Raw genomic sequence first — 14033 nt, 5'->3', positions numbered from 1 at the left:
TAGATGTTTTTTGCAAAAGGATGGGAATCGTCCTTGTTGACCATTAATTTCAGTAGTAGCCTGGTTGTTATGATCATAAGTTTTAAAATGAGTTTATAACTGCAGTGGTTCCCCCTTATCCTTGGGGGATATGTTCCAAGACCTCCAGTGGATGCCTGAAACCACCTACACTATGTTTTCTCCTATGTATACATACCTATGATAAAGTTTAATTAATAAATTAGGTACAGTAAGAGATTAATAATAACTGACAATAAATAGAACAGTTGTAGCAATATATTATAATAAAAATTGTGTGAATGTGTGTGATCTCTTTCTCTCTGAAAATATCTCACTGTACTGTACTCATCCTTCTTCTTATTCTTGTAATGATACAAGATGGTAAAATGCCTGCATGATGAGATACCATGACTGTCGATCTGATAACCAAGACGGCCACTAATAGGCAGGTAGTATACAGTGTGGACACTCTGGACAAATGGGTGATTGATGTGCTGGGTGGGCAGAGCGGGATAGGACAAAATGTCATCACACCGCCCAGGACAGTGCGAGATTTAAAACTTATGAATTATTTATTTCTGGAATTTTCCATTTAATATTTTTGGAACTTCATGGACCATGGGTAACTGAAACTTCAGATAAGGAAGGGCTACTGTAGTTAGGTTTTCCTTCCCAAAGATAATGAAGGTTCATCGGGAAGTTGATGCCAAAACTATCAAATGGCTTTAAGATGCTTCTTGGATCTATCGGACATCCTGAGACTTCTAATAGATATTTCACAGATCAGTGTTATGCCTTGGACACTCTGCATCCCCCATTTTGAGTACACCATTGGAACTAGTCAGGATGAGTGTGAGACTTTATAGTTGTCTCTTCACTTTATACCTGAGAAAAAAAGGGAGGCTTCTGGGTTGAGAAGCTGAGAGGATGACCCTGTTTAACTCTCTGTAGTTTGCAAAAGCCTGGCTCAAATCCATGTAATTTTATGCACGTGGTAGAGAGTTACTGCAAATACCAAGGGCTCCCTAACTCCTACAAAAATGTATAATTGAAAAATTAGAAAAAAGTAATAATAACAAAGTCATATAATGATATTCTGTACTTGAGTGGGTTCACAGTATGAGCCTAAAAGAAATCTCCAGGCTACTGATAGTGGAGCATTTATCAAGCTCTGCAATAATGAAACTGGCTCAACAAAGCCTGCCCTGAATGCCCCACTGGGCAGGAGGCTGGGAACATGGGCGATGCATGTTTTATCTTTTTATAACACCTTGACATTCACAATCTCTCTTTTTGAAAGTCTTAAACAGAATCATTTTCTGGTAGGGGAAAAGTTAGCTCTAAGATATATGCAGGTGGTTCAGGGGTGTTAGTGTGACTTCCTCCATGAAAAATAACCACCAAAAGCATCATCATTTCAGGCTGTAAATATAGCACTGTCAAGTGGGACAATGCTGTGTGTCAGCATATAGCTTAGAAGTTTAGGAGTATGTTTTAAGCCTGAGAGTAGTGTTTTTCTGCATTTCTGAATTTTTAGTACCAGCTCAAATTGGCTCTTATACTTAATCCAATCAAAATCATCCTGGGTTCAAATACAAAGTCGGGCAAGGAGCAGATCAAAATTTATTTTTACCAAAAGAAGGGCCAAGGATGTTGTGTTTGGAAGGCCTTGTCTAAATACCTACAGCACATTATGACCTTAGCATCCAATTTTCCCAGATGTTCCTCCTGCTCTTTGTTTCCTGAGGCTCATATTAGTAAAATATATAGGTGCTTGTTCCCATGTAGGCCAGAATAGGAACTCCGAGTCCTCTATTGTCTTCCTTCCGCTGGACACAATGCCCACTGGATAGGAAAGGAGCAGGACTGTGGGCCACCCACAGCTGCATGAGACAAGCCCTGGGGCAGGGCTTTCCCATTCTGCAGTTCCTCTTGGCGGCCCCAGCAGCCGTCCTGTGCAGCCCCTCATCCTGTAGAGCACCCTGGGAAGCACGTCCTCTGGCCCCTGTTGCTTGTCTCAAACAGAAGGCTCCCTGCTGTGTTTGCCGACCTTCACATGCGGACTTTGCAGCCTGCCCTGTTACGTAGAGCAGGAGCAGCCCTGTCGTGCTGCCTTTACAACGCAGATTCTGTGCTCCAGCGTGGCACTAGCACAGGCTGCTTGCCTGTCCTCAAAGCGAAGAGAACCCAATGTGAGACACAGAGCCCTGGTATTTTAGGATGTTACTTGCGTGTCCCTCATTTGTGCTTCCCGTAACAACAGCATTAACAACAACCAAAGAACACCCCTCCACCGCTTCACAATATTTTTATAGTGTGAGGTTCCCCTCGGGGTTTCCAAGCAGATTTTTTTCACGTTTTTCATGCATGTGGCCCTAGCCTCAAGATTACATCCCCTGCTTCTCTAAGCCCTATATTGGACCAGAGGATTAGAAAAGATCAACAAGAAGAAAGCAGATAGCTTAAAACTTTAATCATAAAGCCAAACGTGTATGTTCTAGGATTGCAGCAGTGCCAGCTCTCAAATGGAAGCAATATAATGTCATAACTAAGAACCAGGGCTTTAGCATTAGACCTGTTTGGATTCAAATCTTGGCCTCATCACTTATTATTAGGTATGTGACTCTGGACGCATTAACCAGTCTGTGTCTCACTTTCCTCATCTGCACAATAAAAACTAGAACTCCACTTTGCAAGATTGTGGTGAGCAGTAAATAAGATATGTAAAGCGATTAGCACAGCATCTGGTGTAGAGTAAACCCTCATATCATTTATTTATCCATTGAGTAAATATCTTAAAGCATCTAACATGTATGAGGAATTCTTCTACAGGAAATGAACAAGACAAAGTTTTTGCTCTCATGGAGTTTACATTCTTTTGGGGGTAGGGAGAAGAGATGGACCCTAAGCCAGAATACAACTAAGTTACCAACATAATTATAGATCATAATAAATGTTATATAGGCCATGTGTAAAAGGGCAACTGAGGACTCTGTGTGTGCAGCAACTTCAGATAAGGTCCTACTGTGACATAAGTGTCTGGAGAGGTGACATTTAAGCTGAGATCCAGAGGCTTCAATTTAGGTTCTCTCACACCAGGTTATAGTGATCTGAACAGCCAATGTTTCATTTAAACTTCAGGTTTGGTGTCTCATGCCTGTAATCCTATCACTCTGGGAGGCCGAGGAGGGAGGATAGTTTGAGCTCAGGAGTTCAAGACCAGCCTGAGCAAGAGCCAGACCCTGTCTCTACTAAAAATAGAAAGAAATTATCTGGACAACTAAAAATATATACAAAAAATAAGCCAGGTATGGTGGCACATGCCTGTAGGCCCAGCTACTCGGGAGGCTGAGGCAGGAGGACTGCTTGAGCCCAGGAGTTTGAGGTTGCTGTGACGCCACAGTACTCTAGCCCGGGCAACAGAATGAGATTCTGTCTCAAAAAACAAACAAAAAAAACCTTAGCTGAAGCCCTTGTAGAATTATAACCATAGGTTTTTACTATTTTTTAAAATGAGTGATATAATACTTTACTAATACATTTAGCTGGTGTTAAGTACTATTATATGAACTTGCATTTTTAAAGTTTTTATTTTATAGCAGATAATTACCATTCGCACTCCTCTTGAATTATTATTTTAGCATCTAAATACTTGGCATTAACTCCCATTTATAGTTCTGTGTGGCTCAGCCTCAACCTCAGCCTCAACCGTGTCTGAACTGTTCAGGGCATATTAAGAGCAGCCTGAGATTACATTTCCAGTAACTTAGAGCCCTGCTTCCTTTCTCTGTGGATGACAAAGCAGAAGGAGGCAGAGAGACACTGGATGTAGTGACATGAGGGCAGAGAAAACATAAAACCCCTCAGGTATTTTTCTGTCACCAGGGCAGAGTGACACCCAGAGCCCTTCTCTTTCTCATTCAAAAACTACTTCTGCTGCAACTATACAGCAAAAACACAAAACTGCTCATCTCTGAATAGCTGATACCTTTGTAACTTCCCACCCACACTTCGTTATTGTGATTTCAGTTACAAATGGACTTAATTAAATGGAATACATTCCTTACAAAGATCAAAGAGTTTCAAAAAAATTTTTTAATATTTTTGAACAAAAATTTAAATGACTCTATTAAAATGCAATGAAAATTAAACCTGTTTTGCAGGGAAATAAGACAGTGAAACAAATCGAGTTAGCAGGCCTATCTTGCATCATTGGCAACTTAATCCATTGACTTTATTATCTATTACCTTTTAGTATAAATAAACCTATAAAGGTATTAATGACATATGAGATCTTGTAAATACAATGTAAACAAAGCTAAAAGATTGATTGCAATCAGTAAGTCACCAGCTTCATGTCCTCTGACCTGCTCAAGCTTCACAGGATTTGAATGAGATAATAAAGTCTATCTGTATTTGATAAAGAAATTACGAAGAGGCAGAACTGACATGATGTCTGCTGCATAAACCTATCTGTTTTGTCTCTGTTCCAAAGTTATTGGTTCCCCTGAATAATTGCTAATCACCCTGTCATGTAGAGATAGAAGAATGATGAAACTTGCAAATCAAGGTATATGTAACTGTCATGTGAAAAGAGTTTTCTTGAGGCTTCTGCACTAGACCATTATTCTGTAACATCTTAATAGAGTTATCTTTACTCACTGCCCCCATTTCTTCACCTCTCTCTCACTCGTCACCTGTTGGTTATGGTTCACAGCCCCGTCTCTCCAGAGAAACTGCTCCCTCTCAGTGTGCCAGTGGCCTCCGTGTTACTGAATCCAGAGAGCATTTTTCAACCCTCACTTTATCTTTTCCTTTCAGCAGTACTCAGCGTTGTTGACCACTCTACCCTTAACCTCTGTCTTTTCCCTTTGGTTTCTACAACATGGCACTCTCCTAATTTTCCCCCTCTGTCTTTATTGCTTCATGTCTGTTCCCTTTGAGGGTCATTCTTCTTTACCTGGCTGTTCAGTTGTTGAAGCTCATCAAGGCTTGATTGGTCCCAAGTCCTTCATCATCTAAAGCTATACTCTCTCTTTAGATCCTTTCAACCATGCCCAAGCTTTAATCATGTAAGATGGCTCACAAACTCATCTTCGCAGCCCAGGCTTATACTCTGAACTCCAGAGTCTTATTTGACATTTTAATGTACTTCAATAAACTCATGCTCAAAATAAACTCATGGTTTCGCTTCCCAGTCTTGGCTGTCTTTAGTGTTCCTGACCCTAGTGCACCATTTATGCAATTGTGCAAGCCAGAAATCTGGGCATTAGTCACAACATCTCCCTCTCTCTCACCCGCCTCATCCAGCCCATCACCACGTGCTGTTGATTCTCATTTCCATGTATTTCTAGAATCCATCCATTCTCACGGACTCTACCTCTGCCATCCCGCTGAAACCGCCATCCTCACTTGCCTGTGCTGCTGCAGTGGTTCACTCATTCATTCATCTCCGAGCTACCCTTGTTCCTCTGTAAATCATTCTCTATCCTGTAATCTTTTCAAAACACAGATCTGACCACTTGTGATAAAGACCAAAAGCTTGCCCTGGCCTGCTGGCCCAGCAGAGTCTGGCCACTGCCTCCTGCTCCAGCCCCACTGCAAGGCGCGCCCCTTCTTGCTCTCTCTGTTCTAGCCATATTGGTCTCCTGAGCTCAGCCCCTCATACCGGCCGTGGGTATCCGTCAAGGTCAAGTCAGGAGACAGAAGCCATACTGGTTATTTGAATGGGAGAAATGTGACATAAAGAATTGTTAACTAAAACAATGGGAGCTGATTAACTACTAAAAGGGGTAAATGAGGACCCTAAGATGTCTAGACATGGCAACTGAGCAGTTATTATCTATTTCTATATTGAGGAAAATTAGACAATAAAGAAACTAAGGACTGGGAGAAGCCACCAACCCGAGACTAAGATTCTGACCTCATCCCAGAAGTTGTGTGGTTACGAGAGGAACGTGCCGCCTTGTGGTGGCAAAGAGACTTGTCAAAGGGCGTGGGTGAGCTGTTTTCAAGAGGCTGAGGCTGCCTGAGGGTGTGGATAGGCGGGAGCTGCTCCCAGCCACTGCTAGTGGTGGGAGAGGAGGGAGGGCAACATGGCATTTCTTTATCAGTTTTTTTCTGGATAGAACTACTTTACAATATTTAAGTTACTTGTCATCAGGTGATGTGCTTTACTGAAATTGCATGTGTATAGGGGACCAGGAAACCATCTTAACTCAATGGACTAAAAGAATTATTTTAGGTCTACTCTATATTTAATACATTCCTTGAAGTTAGATTTGAATTCTATGCTGCATACTTCATTCTACTTAAAAGTACATCAAGCTTTCACTAAAAAGTAAAAACTAAAGAGAAAAAAGAGTTTTCAGAAACTTTCATATTTGAATATATACCTGGCTGTACATATGTTATGAAAATCTTTGAATCCAAGTTCATATATTACTCCCAAGCAGAGAGTTTGTTTGCTTCAGTGCTGTTAACAAAAGCAACCAGCACAGTTCATTGATTGTGTGAAATAAATCAAATCAAAGACAAGTATGTATATTGATACCAAGATTCAGTGACAAGAAAGTTGATAGTTTTTCATGTTGGCAAGAGTTAAATGTGACAACAATTACACATATCCCAGCTGAGTGTAAATGGGCACAACTTGACTGAAAAATAATTTGGCAAAGCATATCAAGAACTTTGCAAGAAAAAGAAAGGCATGAATTTATATCTTCTTCATCACAAACCCCATGAATTTATAGTAAAAGAAATTTTAAATGTAGAAATCCATAATAATGAAGAAAATGAACAAGAGGGCATTGATTTCTGTAAGAGGGAAAGTAGATGGAAGAGGATTGACTGATGAATGAGAGTATGGGAAGCTGCAGCATAGAATGCAGAGGGGGAGGGAGCTTTGGCTGGGAAGAGGATGACTGCCCAGCAGGAACTGGGGAAGCTCTAGATTCAGCAGAGAGGATTGAGAGCAAGCTTAAGAAGAGAGGTATAAAGCAGGGAAATTAAATGAAAGTATTTTAAGGAACAATCTACTAGCCCCTTCCCACCTCTTCTACCCCGCAACTTCTTCTGTTAGATACCTAACATTTATCTTTAAGGCAAAACAGGAAGACTAAAAGTCAGCCAAGACGGGGAAGGGAGATCATCAGTTTGTTTTGAGCAATAGGATGTGGTAATGCGCTGGATGTGGGGGGTGAAAGAGGGGAGATGTTGTGACTGATGCCCAAATTTCTGTCTTGCACAATTGCATAGATGGTACATTAGGATCAGGAACACTAAAAGACAGCCAAGACCAGGAAGGGAGATCGTGAGTTTGTTTTGAGCAAAATAGGGGAAGGGAGTGGAGAGTGATCTACTGCTACTTTAGTAACCTGTAGAACTAAAGTCAAAACTCTTTGGAGGAAAATAAAAAGATATAGAGTTCTTCAATGTATCATCCACAATGGTCAGTACCCAATTTAAAAAATTAGTAGACATGGCAAGAAGCAGGAAAATGTAACCTATAATGAAGAGAAAGATTAGTCATTAGAAACAGACCATTGATAATCCAGAAGCTGGAATTAGCAGACAAGGATTGCTGATTATAAATATGTTAAGAATTATACAGAAAAAAAAAAAGATGGATATAATAGATTAGGAGAAGGAGAATTTCAGGTGAGGAAAAGAAAGAAATGGAAACCAGAGAACTAAAAATTAGTACACTATCTGATTTTTTTTTTAAGTCATCAGATGTGCTTCACATAGTTTGGACATTAAAGAAGAAAGGATCGATCAACTTGAAGACAGGTCAAAAGAAACTATTCAAACTGAAGAACAGAGAGGAAAAAATAAAAAATTAAAAGATTAAAACAAACAAACAAACCCAGGGTCTCAATGACTTAAGGGAGAGTATCAAGCAGTGTCACATATGTGTATTTGGAGTCTCAGAAGGTGAACAAAGAGGAAATGAGGAAATAATAGCCAAAGATTTTCCAAATGGGGACGAAAAACAACTACCCACATATCCAAGAAGTTCAGCAAAATCCAAGCAGGATAAATCATAAGAAATCACATCATAGTCAAGCTACTGGAAGTCAAAAATGAAGAGAAAATCTTAAAAGCAGCCAGAGGAGTGAAAAAGGCACATTGTAAACAGAAGAACAACAATAAGAAAGAATAAATGTTGACCTGTCATCAAAACAGTATACACGAGAAGACAATAGAATGAAATCTATAATGTAATGGGGGGGAAACTGCCAATACAGAACTGTATATCTAGAGAAAATATCCTTCAAAAATGAATGTAAAACAAAGATATTTTCATATAAAAGCTGAAAGAATTCATCACTAGCAGATTTGCATCAGAAAACAAGCTAAAGGATGTTCTTTAGATTGAAAGTAAATTTTAGATTGAAATTTGAATCTCCTGGAAGAAATGAAAAACACTGAAATAGTAAATATATGGATAAAATATTTTTTTCTTTTCTTAATTTGTCTAAAAGACAAATGACTGGTTAAGGCAAAAATTATAATGTATTGTGGGGTTTACAACAAATGTAAAAGTGAAATGTATATGCCCATAAGTGTACAATTGACAGAAGTGGCTAAGTAGAATATTATAATATTGTATGGGTTCTTACATTATATATGAAGCAGCACAATATTGACTCAAAGGACACTGTGACGAATTAATGATACAATCTTGTAATCCTTAGAAGAACCTCTAAAATAAAAAATGAAAAAAAATTTTTAGAATAAGATATAACTCAAAATAGTAAATATAATCCAATAATACCAATAATTGCATTAAATGTAAATGGACTAAAATATAAATTAGTAGTGATTGTACATTGTAGACCACCAATCTCATGCTCCTTATGTTTTATATTAGTGTTATCCAACAGAAATATAATGCAAGCTACATATATAATTTCATATTCTCTAGTAGCTACATTTAAAAAGTATAAAGAAACAAGTGATAATTCTTTATTTTTAAGTCTTCAAATTTCAGTGTATATTTTACACTTACAGCATATCTCAATTTGAACAAGCCACATTTCAAGTGTTCAGTAGCGATGTGGGGCTAGTGGGCACCTTACAGGACAGTGCAGGTTTATGTGAATCAGCTCCCATTGAGCTACTGTCTATTGCAGTTTATAGATGGATTCCAGAGAAACAGAGAACTGATGGTACTTCTGGCCCATAATGTTAGAGGAAAGTCGCTATATCCGGGAAAGAACTCCCATTATTCTATTGCTGGAAGTATCAAGATTTGCGGTCAAGGTGGACCTAATTCTGCTATAGCTATATGGCTCTCCATCAGTTTTCATCTGAAAGAGATCCAGAGTTTTGCTGTATTTGGAGACAGATCTGTTTAGCTAGTGTGCAAATATATCCAAGTGGTCTTTGAGAATTTTAAACCTTTCCAGTGTTCAATGATTCCACCAATAATGAGACAGCTTATCAGGACCCCCAAAAAATACTGCTACTTGCATTTCTCAATTAATATTTGTTGGATGAATGATGAAATGAACCCATAGTCCATGTATGAGATCTCTGATACTCAAAATATTTTCAGCTCTGGGTTAATGAGTCCATGCTCATTTGCATGCTTGTCTTTCATTTACAATTCTTTTGCATTTCAACAAAATAATTTTCCCCTATATTCTAAGGTCTCTTAAGCTATAATGTAAGTCCCCTTATTTTCAAGAATATGACTAATTTACTACACTATGCACAGAGAGCTGTGTTTTAAATTCTCAATTTATGATGTCTCATCAAGACTGAATCTCAACTGGGATTTAAAGAGGGAGTGAGTTAGAACCAGCTTGGACTTAATCACTGTTTAAACACAAACATTTATAGATTCATTATAAAATTAGTTTTTCATCTTTTACAGTGGCGTTTCTCCGGGTGGCTGGTACCACCTATTTCCACTTTATCAAAATCACCTGGGGAGCAGCATCCTGGGCCCACTACAGCATTGGGATCCCTGGAGGTGGTGTTTGGGAATTTGCATGTGTAATGAGTACCAAGGGAGACTCCTTTCACGTGAAAGTTTGGCAGCCACTGCCCTGCAGTGAAGTTCCACTTTAGCATTACTAAAGATAAAATTTGAATCTCTTTTATTACTAGAGGAAATGCTATTTTCAGTACTTACTTTGTTTACTACTTTGCTGAACATGTACATTGTGTACTGTAAGTAAATTTTTAAGGGTACTCATCATTCAGCTCACAAAAAGTATGTTGTGCTCTCTTGATATATGTAATACCTTATGAATGATGGATTCAACTAGAGTCAAATTATATTGATCATAAATGGGCTAATGGCTAAAATCAAGTTGGTTAGGACTCAGATCATATTCTTTTGTACTTTCCTTGAGTGTAGTCTCTAATATTTGTGTCAATGTCAGGAAAGGCGTTCATTATTTCTTTTTTTTTCCATGAAATCATTTTGAGTGTACCTTAATTCAATCATAATTCTACAGAAAGCCATTGAGCCAGACACAAGTACTGGGGCTTCAAAAATGAATTGGACTCAGTGTCTGCTCTCGACAAGGTCTTGGCCTCTGCAGGGCAGGGGTGAGGGGCAGTCATGGAAGCCTTATGTTAAAATATAATGTGTGAAGTTTTTATGAGGCACCATGGGAGTAGAGAGAAGCGGGGATAGGCGTGATCATCTGAAAAGGGGGTTGGGCTTCACCAAGATGACTGTGCTCTGTTTGAGTGCAAGCCAGAAAAGTGAAGACTTTCCCACAAGGTCATCCAGGACATGGGGAATGTCAGAACTTGGGTCTCCCTGATCCAAACTGCACTCTTCGAGCTTTCTCCAAGAACCAGGCCTTCAAAAGCACACTGGCCTCCCTTTTCTCACGCCCAAATCTCTCTGGTAGTAAGATGTTAAGGGTGATACATTTCATTTTCGGGCCACTAAGGTGCCATTTAATTTACTCCAGCAATAACTAAATAGGAACCTGCCTTTAAAAGATGCCAAAAGCAACATGCTGCTAATTTATTGCCACATCTATTAAAGCTCCAGAGAGAATCTGACTCCCTGGATTTTAAATATAGTTGAGATATTTCCTGATTTAAGCCCTCCATAAATTAGATGCAGTGATTATAGTACCTGTTGTCACTTCATTCTTGCCCCATCTCCAGTCACTCCTCTGCCTTCATTAATTCAGAATAAAATACCACAAGACATTAATGTAGCACTTGGAGATAGGAGGGCTACGTTTTTATAGCCTCAATATGAAATCATACTTAAAGACTCCTAAGCCTTTACTAGAATAGGTGGGGGAAAACCCTGCTTATCTCCTATAAGCCCCTTAATAACCTTCCTGGATAGTTTTGGGTGAAGAAACTGAGGCTCAGAGATGTGCAGTGGCTGGCCCAGGGTCACTCTGCAAGTGATTACCAGAGCTGAAACATGCCCAGGGCTTCTAACTCTAAGTACAAGGCTCTTTCTAGTATATCCTCTAATCTTCCGGGGATTGTATTAAAACAGTTTCTTGACGGTTTGCAATGAAAGGCTTTATTGCCAGCATGTAAACAAAAACAAAAATCTTGGCATCCCTCATCACTTTATCATCAGTGTTTTTAGTTTATCACTTCACAGTCATTATTTGGTGTTTTCTTACAGAAGGCAACAGACTACTGCAACAGAAACTGTCCTTAGATGGGAACCCCAAACCTATACATGGAACAACAGAGAGGTCAGATGGCCTACAGTGGTCAGCTGAGCAGCCTTGTAACCCAAGCAAGCCTAAGGCAAAAACATCTCCTGTTAAGTCCAATGCCCCCGCAGCTCATCTTGAAATAAAGCCAGATGAGTTGGCAAAGAAAAGAGGTAAAGTGATTTCTTTTGCACAAATGATTCAACATATATTGCACACACAGAGAAGTGCCAGAATGACAGAACTTTCCAAAAGATGCTGCTTAGTGAAGAGAGATGCACATGAAATTGCATTTCTTTCTGTGACCCACATAGATTGAAAAGCAGATGTGATTCCTCCCGTGTAATCAAAGGTCTTGAATATTTAAGTGGAATTACATCCCCTTTCTCTGCCCCTCTGTGGCCATTCTTCTCTTTGTAGGGATGGATAAACAAATACCTTCTCCCCTAATGTCTTATAAAGCAAGTGTTCATACAGGAGCTCTTTTAAAAATGTGAATGCTGAAAGAGACTAATGTTTCCTTTATATATACACTTTCTTGACTTGCATTGAATGAAGATGAGCCTGGAAGCTGGCCTGTGTTCTTTGGATATGGTCTTCCCCATGTAAATTCAATTCTATGTTAGAACTCTCAATGTAACACTGCAAAAGTGTTTTATATTTGACATGCTGGATTTTTATGATTTTTTGAGCTTTGATATACTTGATACATAACTGGTATTAAAAAAGAAAGGGGCTAAATCACTTCCTTTTTGATTCCCAGAAGATTGAGTAATGTTCTTCCCATTCCGCCTCAGTTGTATCTGATTTCCTTGGCTTTGGTTTGATAGACTTTCTCACTTTTCTTGAGGGGGATTTCTTTCTTCTAAGAAACATGCTCTTATTGGGATAAATACAATCTGCTTATTTGCCATGCACTATCTGTAGACCCTGGTGACAGTTTCAGGAAATCAGGCGAGATGGGCACCCACAGAGCTGCTGCTGTAATTACAGGCCTGGCTCAGGGTGACGGGGCCAGCGCCAGCATACCTGGCACTGACGCGCCATCCTCCCTCTAGCTCATTTGTACCTCTCCCGATCTCTGTGTCATTTTCTTGTTCCAAAAGCCCTGCTGGCTTTTAACCACACAAAGTGGTGTTTATAGAGAGAGCCAGCAGCACAAATGGTCTTTAGACATATCAGATTCTAAGACGCTGCCGTTTGTGATAGAACATAATGATCAGAGCCTCTTTCCAAAGAGCACAGGAGACAAGCGTACCCCACATGGCCCAGCCAGAGACCCCACTGGCGAAATCGTAGCAGTCTCAGGTGCCATACGAACCACTCACTCTGGGTTATAAACATCCTCCTGACAGAACTCTTTTTTTTTTCATTGAAAAACCAAAGATCCAGTGCTTCTTATGGTTGGTTTAAAAAAAAGAGAGAAGAAAAAAAGATGAATCTCTTATTGGTAGGTTAGTTGCTTTGTTTTGTTGTTTAGCTTACAATAAAGGATAAAGTGGTCAAGTTAACAATTTTTTTTCTTAACATCAATTTTAGGCCCAAATATTGAGAAATCAGTGAAGGATTTGCAACGCTGCACTGTTTCTCTAACTAGATATCGCGTCATGATCAAGGAAGAAGTGGATAGTTCCGTGAAGAAGATCAAAGCTGCCTTTGCGGAATTACATAACTGGTGAGTTATTTGACTTAGGAACTATAAATTTATGGTGCTTGAGCTGTTCAGATAGGTAAAAGCATCAGATGGAAAATGTTATTTATTTAATACATAAACATGACAGAATAACTCTCCAGCAGATTTTTTAAAGCCTGCAGGCAGAAGCATATATCTTGGGAATAAAAAAGCAGATAAAATATTTGGATAAAAAGAAACCTGATAGACATAGTTCATTAGAGTTTAATGTTGGCCCAAAAGTATATGAATGATATAGAACACACCTTCAAAAATAATATTTTTGACAAATCCCTGGAAGGCTAATATCATGAGTGCTATGAACCAAACAAAATATTTTGCAACATTATAATTATCAAATAGGAAAAATTCCCTTAACAAAACTCAGAAACATCTTATGTAAGCTTAGTGATAGAAGCCCATTCTTGGGTATCTTTAAGACCAGAATTAAGAAATGGTTCATTAATATGGTATTGGTCACTGTGCCCTGCCCTGAAACTGATTCTGATGAAAGACATTTCTTTAAGCCCTGTACATTTGCTCACGTCCACAGTTGAAATTAAATATCTGTTAGTAAAGGTTTAGTTATTATCAGTAGAAAAATGTTCTTGGTGTATCAGGTAGGACTCTTTCAGTTTCAAGTGACACGAACCAAGTCACACTAGTGAAAGAGAAAAGAGAATTTATTGGCTGAAGTACGG

The 14033-nt window shown here is 39.1% G+C and overlaps 1 protein-coding gene across 8 annotated transcripts in view; it reads left to right on the top strand.

Moving 5' to 3' along the window:
* Window positions 1-14033, top strand: part of SPATS2L (spermatogenesis associated serine rich 2 like) — a 152324-nt gene that overhangs the window by 104948 nt on the left and 33343 nt on the right. For 7 of the 8 annotated variants that reach the window (XM_069487915.1, XM_069488454.1, XM_069488405.1 and 4 more), the window contains 2 exons: window positions 11627-11833; window positions 13200-13335. In XM_069487915.1, coding sequence (XP_069344016.1) covers window positions 11627-11833; window positions 13200-13335 — 343 coding nt within the window. The remainder of the gene's footprint in view (window positions 1-11626; window positions 11834-13199; window positions 13336-14033) is intronic. The other variant, XM_069488255.1, reaches the window with a different exon arrangement.

The sequence above is a fragment of the Eulemur rufifrons genome, chromosome 1 (genome assembly GCF_041146395.1).
Source record: "Eulemur rufifrons isolate Redbay chromosome 1, OSU_ERuf_1, whole genome shotgun sequence".
NCBI lineage: Eukaryota > Metazoa > Chordata > Mammalia > Primates > Lemuridae > Eulemur > Eulemur rufifrons.
This window is presented reverse-complemented; position numbering and strand designations above follow the sequence as displayed.